This window comes from Tachyglossus aculeatus, chromosome 9 (assembly GCF_015852505.1).
Source record: "Tachyglossus aculeatus isolate mTacAcu1 chromosome 9, mTacAcu1.pri, whole genome shotgun sequence".
NCBI classification, from domain to species: Eukaryota; Metazoa; Chordata; class Mammalia; order Monotremata; family Tachyglossidae; genus Tachyglossus; species Tachyglossus aculeatus.
Window position 1 is genome coordinate 37,313,520 of NC_052074.1, and position 10,725 is coordinate 37,324,244.

General features: G+C 56.9%; 1 protein-coding gene across 1 annotated transcript; it reads right to left on the reverse strand.

The window, feature by feature from the left end:
- Positions 1–132: 132 nt before the first annotated feature.
- NXPH2 (neurexophilin 2) lies at positions 133–10,200 on the reverse strand. The gene is made up of 2 exons (XM_038751543.1): positions 10,136–10,200; positions 133–2,788 (listed from the first exon to the last, which is right to left on the reverse strand). The coding sequence occupies exons 1-2, from the start codon at positions 10,187–10,189 to the stop codon at positions 2,039–2,041; spliced, it is 804 nt and encodes a 267-aa protein (XP_038607471.1). The 5' UTR covers positions 10,190–10,200; the 3' UTR covers positions 133–2,038.
- Between the last annotated feature and the right edge of the window lie 525 nt (positions 10,201–10,725).

Genomic DNA, 10,725 nt, shown 5'->3' on the forward strand with positions numbered 1-10,725 from the left:
TACTTCTGATGTCTTTAGACTTCAGGAAAACGGGCTGATGTCCTGGAAGCATTAGGTTTCCTCCCTCCGGTAGAAAGGAATACTTTCCAAGCAAAGCAAGATTAGCAGGACAGATTAGCAAAGACTCTTTATTTACAAAGGTACGTGCACAGCCCTCCTGCAGTGTACACACAGACTCCCAGGGGTATGTACATTGATGGCTTCCACACATCGCCAGGAGACCCAGATGTTGGCCTTGGCTCTAGAAGGAGGTAAGGATACAGGTCGGGGGGCTAGTTCAATACAGTCACCAAAGCACTAGACGTGAAACCGGAAGAGAGCAGGCATGCCAGCCCGCTCTTCCCTACCACTAACTCAAGAACGATTTCTACGGAAAACAGAGTAGAACGTGGTCTGGGGTGGCAAGTCCCGGTAATAACAGAATATGGGGTTGGAGTGGAGCTGTTCGTTTGTGGGAGTGTGTGTGTGTGTCTGGGAGTGGCTCTCCCCCAACCCCTTCCCCAAGTGAAAGCCCTCATGGTCACAGACTGGCATCTGGCTTGGACCCTGGCAGTAGCAAAGGCAAGCTGCGATGAGCCTGTACCTTAGGGGGCTGCCCCTAGCTCGCCCCTCTCTGCTGACCCATCCAGCTGTTCCTGTTGGTTTCACTCCCTCAAGTTTGCAAAAGATGGATGTGAGGCCATCTGCAAGCTCATCAGGGATGGGCTCCGGGCTGGTTTCCGAGCAGGCGAGTTGGCCATGGGCACATGGAGACTCTCAGCTGGAAAGAGCAGGCTGTTGCAGCAGTGTGCACGCCTCCCCCAGTCGCTCTCCTTGCTCCCAGAAAGGTTTGCGTCCATTGTTCATTCTTCCACCATCCCACCCCATGGAAGACACCTGATCCCATCAGCCCCCACTGAGGACTGTGGGCTGAGCAGCCTGGAACCCGAAGGGAACAGCACCATGCCTAGCTTGCACTGTTCCTGCTGATCTTTTGAGAACAATCCTCACTTGTTTTCATTGCTGTTTGGTTTCTGTTACCATTGTTCCATGGGTCATAGGCCATATGGGACTGGGACCGGATCTGAATTGGGTTTTGGCATTCATCCCAGCGCTTAGCACAGGGCCTCACACATTCTAAACGCTTCAAAAGGATGGTGTTCATTGATGTGTTTATTCGGTTCCAGGAGCTCCACTAAGTTCTATGGTAGATGTATCAGATCAGATACAGCCCTGGTCACGCACATGGTGCATAGCCTAAGAGAATGGGAGTGCAGGGACCATATTTCCAATTTATAAATGAGGAAACTGAGGCTCAAAGAGGGTAAGTGACTTGCTCAAGATCACCCAGTCAGCCAGAGGTGGGACTAGAATGTGGGTCTCCTGACTCACCATCCCATGCTTGGCCCACTAGGCCGTTTGGCTTCAATCCCTGTCAGTGACAATAATAGCTGCAATAATAGAATATTGATGAGGCAGGGAGGTCACCGCTTGGACTGGCAGTTCCATTGATTTGGGGGAAACACTCCCTGTTGGCTAATTCTGGACCCACGTGTTGGGTACAGACAGACTGATTCACCATCCTTGACTGGTCCATTTTGGCCTCTCCCCGCCACCCCCACCCCACATCCAGCTTTGCCCAGTTCCTGCCCTTCCCCAATGTCAGGCAGGTGTTCTAACCCCAGAGGAGCCAAGACCTTGACCTCCGAGTGACCCTACTAAATCCCTGGATGGTGTGGGTTCCAAGCTGAGCACACGGTCCGCTGACTGATGGATGGATGGATCCAGTGGCTCTTGCATCCTCCCCCCTCCCCCAGGTCGGACTGGACTGGGCCAGACCAGATGACCAGCGTGGACTGGACCAGACCAGGTGACCAGAGTTGTCCTCCCCAAGCAGCTGGAATCGCCGGCTCTCAACCATTTGCCTCAGCACCTTCGCGGCCATGGGCTTCCAGACTTCCCTTGGTCCTTGGGCCTTGATGGTGGATGGGCGGCGGCGTCCATGGTTGGAGCCAGAGGGGGCCGCCCCCCCACCCCTAAGGCGTGATGGGTGGGCCGGTCACCCAGAAGACAGGTATGGAGTCTCGCTGTGGTAATTGTAGTCGGGACAGACCTTCTGAACCAGCTTGTAGTCGACGCTGTGGAAGGCGATGTAGATGCAGATGACCTTGAAGGGTTTGGAGCACAGCCAAGACACGTGGCTCTGTGTCTGCTCCTGGTAGCAGACCTTGGCTGGGTCCAGGTGGCAGAGGGCTGTCTTCTTGGCCCGGTCCGTTTTCTCGTATTCCACGCGGCAGTTGAAGGCCTTAGACCCCTTGGCGTCCAGTGTGGATTGGGCAGCCACCGGCGGAGCCACCGGGAACTCCACCACCTTGGAGGGCGGCACCAGGCTCACCGAGACGTTCCCAAGGCCCGTCGAGTTGTGGCGGAAGTAGACGCTGAAGGTGCCGTTGCCGTGGTCGACAATCTTGCCGGTGATCAGCAGGTTCAGCTTGACTGTCTTGATGTTGGAGTGAAAGTCGCCCCAACCAAACATCTTCCTGAACTTCCCCGTCTTGACGATGGGCCGGCGTTTGGCCCGGGACCTGGACCCTCGGGCTTCAGTCACATTGGACAGCCAAGTCCAGAAGCCATCGGAGCCGGCGGTGATGGGGAGCTGGCCGGGCGCGGGGCCGGGGGCCTGTTGGACGAAAAGACGCAGAGGGTGGACGAACTTGGAGTGGACTGGGACCAGTGCCTCGGGACCCTCTTTGTCTTCCCAGTCCAGCCCCTCGGGAAGGTGGAGTATTTGCTTGCAGTCACAGACGATCTGTTCGGAGAAAGGAGGGTGCGGGGGGAGAGGGGGAAGAAGGGAGAGAGGACTCTGTCAGACTGAACTTGAGGGAACTGCGTGTTGACGTGGTGGCACTGAGAGGTTGGAGATCGCTTGGGCGGCACAGACCCCAGGCACCCTTTTTCTGGCCAGGAAGCACAAACGTGGTAAGTGACATGATAGGTATTATTCAGATGATGCAATGCAACGCTGTAGCCCTTGGGACACTTGAGAGGGCTATTTCTGGAAATGTGCAAAACCTAGACTTGAACCCCAGGGACTCCTGGCCCCCTCCCTCACTCCAGGGCTGTGGCATCTCCTTGCCCTCCATCCTTGTGTCCCTGTGAATCTGGGCACCGTTTCCGAGTCACGGGACTTGGTGGCAGGAGCGGAGGTGCTGACAAGAAAAACACTGGACATAAAGGTGTCTGGTGCTGGATAGGGTACACACTGCCTGGAAACCAGACTGACCCTGGAGGTATAAAGCAGGTCAACTGGCTGCCCAAGTTTTGGAGGGTTAAGAGCATTGTTAAAAAGATTCCTTCCAGAATTGATATGAACTCTAGACTGTGAGCCATTTGTTGGGTAGGGACCATCTCTATATGTTCCCGACTTGTACTTCCCAAGCGCTTAGTACAGTGCTCTGCACACAGTAAGAACTCAATAAATATGATTGAATGAATGAATGAACTCTGTGAGAGACCCCTCTAGGATGACCCTCTGTTATGGACTCTTCTGTGATGGACCCTCTGTGAGGGTTCCTCTGTGACGACCCTCTGTGATGACTCTCCAAGGAACAGGGGCCCTTTCCCGAGGGTTTCCACACCCTCAACCCCTGGCAGCAGCAACGTCCAGCAGCCTCCACCTTGTCCGCGTCTCCGCTGGGCCATCTCCTCTTGACCCAACAGCCAGGAAGGGTGGGGCCTCGGCCCGCGTCCTATGCTTGGACAGGCCTCAGACTTTGGGCCAGGGAGAATCAGATGTGGACATCTGGGAGCTGACTTTGCTCCAGCAGTGCCCTCACTGTGATAGATTGGGCAAAAAGTCACCTCCCTTTCTTGCCCCACAAACCTCTTTCCCAACTCAAGTTTGGTGGTGCCGTCAGCTCAAAGACATGCTGATCCACCAGCTTTACTGATTGTCATTAATTCTTGCAGCCATTAGTGAGAATTAATAAGTCGCTCCTAGAAAGCAGTGCTTACGGTCATGGTGAAAGCCATGAAGTCAGCGTCTGAGGGTGCCTTAACTGACGAGGCAGAGAAAGCAGTTTGTAGACCACAAGGGGCATTGGTGGGCAATGGGGCAGAGATGGCGTTGGCCGTCTGTCTTGAAACTCCCAGACACCTTGCATGAAGTTTGTCGGGTTGGTCAAATAGATCTCCCCTTTCAGCTGGCCTCAAGGCCGGGGCTGTGGAAGACCAGTTTGATGCCAGCGAAGCCTGGCACAGTTGGGAGCCCGCTTGGTGTTGCTGTTGCCCGACAGACGCCTGGGTGGGACTTGGGGGAAAGAAAAGTAATTCCTAAAAGAGATTTCCTTCCCCTTGAGTCCCTGACTGCCTGCATCCCCTCTGGCCTCGCCCCCCACTCCCCTCTGGGCCTCCCCCAGAAATCCTTGTTGCAATGAGGCACTAGTCATGAGAAGCAGGGTGGCTTAGTGGAAAGAGCACGGGCTTGGGAGTCAGAGGTCATGGGTTCTAATTCCGGCTCCACCACTTGTCAGCTGTGTGACTTTGGGCAAGTCACAACTTTTGTGCCCTCAGTGACCTCATCTGTAAAATGGGGATTAAGACTGTGAGCCCCACGTGGGACAACCTGATAACCTTGCATCTACCCCAGCGCTTAGGACAGTGTTTCGCACACAGTTAGCGCTTAACAAATATTATTATTATTTATTATTATTATTATTATTATTATCGGGATCGCGCTCCGCTCCCCCTGCTGGCCATTCCGTGGAATGGCGTCGACTGACGTGCTTGGGAACCCTGGCGAAACCGTGGTTTGGAATTAGAGCCCCAGCGCCTAGCCAGCGCTCCAGTACAGCACCCTGCACGCAATAAACACCCAATAAGCATTGACTTTTCCCCTCTTCGACCCTAGCTTTCCCTCTAGGAACCCATGATAGACCATTTACCTAAAAATTAATCGAAGCCCCTTTTGAACCTGATGACACTCAGTCAGTTCTCTCCCTCCTTCCTAACTCCCCTCTTATCTAAACTTGCTAGTTTCCCACTACAACCCAGCCCCCACATTTTGTTCCTGTAGCATCAGCTTACTTACTCTACCTTGATTCCACCTATCTCGCCACCGACCTTTTAGACTGCAAGCTCGTTGTGGGAAGAGAATGCCACTGTTTACTGTTGTGTTGTATTTTCCCAAGCACTTGGCACAACACTCTGCATATAATAATCGCTCAATAAATATGATTGAATGACTGAACCCCTTGTCTATATCCTCCCTCTTGCCTGGAATTCCCTTCTCCTTAGTATCTGGCAGACTACCTCTCCCCCCAGTGTCTTCCAACCATTACGAATAATAATAATGATGGCATTTGTTAAGCGCTTGCTATGTGCAAATCACTGTTCTAAGCGCTGGGGGGATACAAGGTGATCAAGCTGTCCCACGTGTGGCTCACAGTCTTAATTTCCACTTTACAGATGAGGTAACTGAGGCTCAGAAAAGTTAGTTGCCCAAGGTCACACAGCAGACGTGGTGGAGTCAGGATTAGAACCCATGACCTCTGACTCCCAAGCCCGTGCTCTCTCCACTGAGCAACCCTACTAAAATTACATCTCCTCCAAGAGGCCTTCCTGACTAAGCCCTCATTTCTCCACTCTATTTACCATTCCCTCTGCATCGTTTATGAACTTGAGTCTGTACTCCCTAAGCATTCTGATCTCCGAGCCTCAATCTCACAGCCCTTAGATGCACATCCTTAGACTCTGCCATGTCCCTTATTGGTAACTCATTTTATTATCTGTCTCTTTGTAAACTGTAAGCTCACTGTGGGCAGGGATCATGCCTGCCATTCTATTGTATCACACTCTCAAGCGCTTAGTGAGCGCTCAATAAAGCGCTCAATTGATTGATTGATTGAGGCCTCTGGCTCTGGCTGTCCCCCGTGGGGACAGATTCCCTGTGCCCACCCCACTGGGGGAAGACGTGTTTCCTGCTGTTGGTTCTGAACCTGTTGCCCTCCAGCTTTGGCAGGGGGATTTGGGAAGCAGCCCCTCCGGGCCAGTGTGCAGCCACAGACTTCTCACCCCTAGGCTTCCTTCCGCCCAGTGAGGGAAAGGTGCAGTGGCCACCAGCTAATTCAGAGCAAGGGACGGTCTCACACGACCGCGCCTCCGTCCAAGGAGAGAGATTCCTCAGCGGTGTTTCAAGGCCGTCTCCCTGGCCGCTGTTTAGGGGAGGAGATGCTCAGGTCCAAAAGGAGCTGGAAAACCTGCTTCAACCCGATTCTACTTCCCCCCTCTTACCCAGGAGTCCAAATGGCTCTTGGATTTCTGGAAAGGAATTTGGACATTGAGATGGCTATCATGTTTTCCTGTAATCCGAAATCTTCCTTGGAGCTTGTGGCGCTCCTGGGCTTGTGGGGCGGGGGGAGGGGGGGGTGAGGCAAGGGGGAGGGACGGGGGGTAGGCCACAGGAAGATAAACGGCAGACCCCTTCCTGGGGCGTGGTCTAACGACAGCCCAGTGCGCAAGGCTGTAGGGGATGGGGGCCTCGTGGAGGTCGGGGGGGGGGGGGGGGGGGGCAACGAAAGCGGAAAAACCGAATCTTTAATCCGCCGGGTGGCCCGGGGAGTCCGTTGAAGCGTGAGGAGATAATGTTAAACTCTGTGAAAGGCCCCGACAGGGAATCTCCTCCTCTCGGCTCTCAGTACAGTCCAACTGCTCCTCCTCCGCCTCCCATCCCCTTACTGCAGGGGTTCCTCAAGGGTCAGCTCTTGGTCCCCTTCTGTTCTGTCCCCTTCTGTTCTCTATCTACACTCACTCTCTTGGTGAACTCATTCGCTCCCACGGCTTCAACCATTATCTCTACGCTGATGACACCCAAATCTACATCTCCGCCTCTGCTCTCTCTCCTTTCCTCCAGGCTCGTATCTCCTCCTGCCTTCAGGACATCTCCATCTGGATGTCTGCCCGCCATCTAAAACTCAATATGTCCAAGACTGAACTCCTTATCTTCCCTCCCAAACCCTGCCCTCTCCCTGACTTTCCCGTCACTGTAGACGGCACTACCATCCTTCCAGTCTTACAAGCCCTCAACCTTGGTGTCATCTTCGACTCCCCTCTCTCGTTCACCCCACACATCCAGTCCGTCACCAAAACCTGCCGGTCTCACCTCCACAACATCTCCCAGATCCGCCCTTTCCTCTCCATCCAAACTGATACCTTGCTGGTTCAATCTCTCATCCTATCCCGACTGAATGACTGCATCAGCCTCCTCTCTGATCTCCCATCCTCCTGTCTTTTCCCTCTTCAGTCTATACTTCACTCTGCTGCCCGGATCATCTTTGTGCAGAAACGCTCTGGGCATGTTACTCCCCTCCTCAAAAATCTCCTGTGGCTACCTGTCAACCTACGAATCAAGCAAAAAAATTCCTCACTCTCGATTTCAAGGCTCTCCGTCACCTCGCCCTCTCCTACCTCCCTTCTCTCCTCCAGCCGAGCTCGCACCCTCCGTTCCTCTGCTCACCTCCTCTCTGGGCCTCGTTCTCACCTGTCCCACCGTCGACCCCCGGCCCACGTCTTTCCCCTGGCCCGGAATGCCCTCCCTCCACACATCCACCAAGTTAGCGCTCTTCCTCCCTTCAAAGCCCTCCTGAGAGCTCACCTGCTCCAGGAGGCCTTCCCAGACTGAGCCCCCTTTTCCCTCTCCTCCTCCCCATCCCCCCCCGGCCCTACCTCCTTCCCCTCCCCACAATCAATCAATCAATCAATCGTATTTATTGAGCGCTTACTATGTGCAGAGCACTGTACTAAGCGCTTGGGAAGTACAAATTGGCATCACATAGAGACAGTCCCTACCCAACAGTGGGCTCACAGTCTAAAAGGGGGAGACAGGGAACAGAACCAAACATACCAACAAAATAAAATAAGTAGGATAGAAATGTACAGGTAAAATAAATAAATAAATAAATAAATAGAGTAATAAATATGTACAACCATATATACATATATACAGGTGCTGTGGGGAAGGGAAGGAGCACAGCACTTGTATATATATATATATATATATGTATTTGTACAGATTTATTACTCTATTTATTTTACTTGTACATATTTACTATTCTATTTATTTTGTTAATGATGTGCATATAGCTTTAATTCTATTTGTTCTGATGATTTTGACACCTGTCTACATGTTTTGTTTCGTTGTCTGTCTCCCCCTTCTAGAATGTGAGCCCATTGTTGGGTAGGGACCGTTTCTATATGTTGCCGACTTGTACTTCCCAAGCGCTTAGTACAGTGCTCTGCACACAGTTAGCGCGCAATAAATACGACTGAATTCATTCATTCATTCATTCATTCATTCATGAATTCATGAATGAACTGCTCCATTCGAAAGAGATCAAGTCCCAGGTTTAGGGCAGATTGGAGGGAGCTGTCCGGGCTGGGGCAGGGCGGCCACCGCCAGGATTATCTTTAGTCCGGGGAGTTACGGCATGGGGAGCAAGGAAGGAATTGCTCAATTATCGCCATTGCTTGATCGATTGATTGGGGGTTCCGGGGAGGGTCTCAGAAGACTGGGGAGGAGGATCAAGAGGCTTGGGAGAATGGGGGTAGGTTGGGGGTGGGACTCAGGAGGCTGTTGGGGGGGTGGGGGAGCTGGGGGCTCAGGAGGGCTGGGGTCCAGGGGGCTGGGGAGTTGAGTGGTGTTGGGAGATCTCGGGGGTGCTCTGGAGGACTTGGGGATCCCGGAAGGGCTGGAGGAGGCTGGGGAGTAGAAGGTCTCGAGGGCTGGAGAGAGGGGGTGCCAGGGGGCCTGGGGGAAGGCGCCGAGGGGGTCGCGAGGGAGCTGGGGAGAAGGGTTGAAGGGGGTCGCGGGGCACTGGGGTCTCTTGGGGGACCTGCCCGTCTCTGAGCCCGTCTCGGACGTTAGGAGGGCCGAGGCGGAGGCCCGCCCGGAGTGCCCGGACCCGGCCGCGGAGGGAACAAGCGAGCAGAGAGCACAGCTGGGACACCCAACCAGCGGCCCACACTAGCGCTCCCGAACCCCCTTCCCTCCCTTCCTTCTGCGCCGGCTCCCGCCACATCGTAGACCCAGAAAGTCCCAGGGGCAGCGGCTCAACGCCTCCCTACCCACCGTTTCTTGGCAGAGAAAGCGCCGCCGGCTCCATTTCCGGAGAGCTCTGGGCTCTCGAAAGGCTTCGCCCCCACATCCCCATGGATGGCCCAGCCCATACCTCTGACTGTCCCCTCTCCATCCCCGACTGCTCCCCCCCCCAACCCCAGGGACCGGCCGACACCCCTGCCTCTCCCCCGGGGACCCAACACGGACCGCCCACCACTCCCGACTCTCCTCTCTCCATCCCCGACTCTCCCGCCAGCCACTCATCCAGGACGGCTCTCGGCCGGGCTCGTCTAAACCATAACTGAGCCCTGGAGCCTCCCTAACTTCTCTCGGTTGGCAATTCTCCCCGCCTCCCGCGAGGACTCCGGGCCGTCCGGCCCAGGACTGGGGCTCGGAGAGCGGCAGCTGGCTGGCGGGACCGGCGGCTGGCAGGACCGGCGAGCTGCTCGCCCATCTGGACAGGCGCCCCCAGGGCTGGGTGAACGTCTCCGACTTCAACCCGCGCCCCTGGGCCTGGCCCTGGCCCTGGCCCTGGCCTCCTGGGCAGGTCCCTTCCCGCGGCGGCGGACGGTGAAGACCACCCAGTCTCTCTGTCCCCGGCTCCGCCCCGCGCCCCCCGACGCCCCCAGCCCTGGCCCTGCCGCCTGGAACCGGGCGGTCCGGCGAGGGAGGGAGAGCCGAGGGGACCAGGCCCCGGAGCCCCTCTCCCGCCCTGGGGACCGAGCTAGGAGACCCCTCACCCCCACCTCTCGCCCGCCCAGGGGCCGCGGGACAGGGGAGAGACGCAGTCTACGACCCCAGAGTTTTCCCTCTTCAGCTGCCGGCTTCTTCGTCCCCCTCCTCCCCCTCCCCACGCCCCCGGGACCCTCCTCCTCCTCCTCCCCCTCCTCTGTGCCCTGCCCCCTCCCCACGCCCCTTCTTCACTCCCTCCTGTCCTCTCGCCCCCTCGCCACCTCGACCCCCTACTGTCTCCCCTTCTCGCCGACCCGTCCCCCCGCGCGGAGTTGCGGGGCGCGTTTCCCGCGGGGGTCCGGGGGTCCTCACCAGCGGCACGAGGAAGGCCGGCATCACCAGAAGGGGCAGCGGGCGGAGGTCCATGGCTCCGGCCGGACGCTAAGCGCCGTACTGGCCGCCCGCTAAGCGCCGTCTTGGCCGCCCGCGGGGCTGCGGCGCATCCCGTCCTCGGGGCGCACGACCGAGTCCCGAGCCTGGGTCTGCGGGGCTCAGCCGGGGGGCGCAGGCGGGGGGCTCGGGGGGCTCAGGGGGGCTCAGGCGAGGCGCGGGCGCGGAGGCCCCGGGCTGGGGTAGGGTCCGCGTGTGGGGCCGGCGCGGGGCGGGGCCGTTTATAGACAGCGGACCCAGGACCCCTCCCTCCCTCCCTCCCTCCTCTGTCCCTCCCTCCCTCCTCAGTCCCTCCCTCCCTCCGTCCTCTCTGTCCCTCCCGTCCACGGCCGCGACCCCCGCCCGCCTCCGGGGAAAGGAAGCCAGTCCCGGCCGCTCCGTGCCCGCCCTGCCCTCCCTCCCTCCTCCCTCCGCGGGGTCCTGGAGGGCGCCGCGGGCGGAGCGGGCAGGGGGACAGGACGGAGAGCCGAGAGGAGCGGGCCCTCCGGGCGGACCGAGGGAGGGAGGGACCG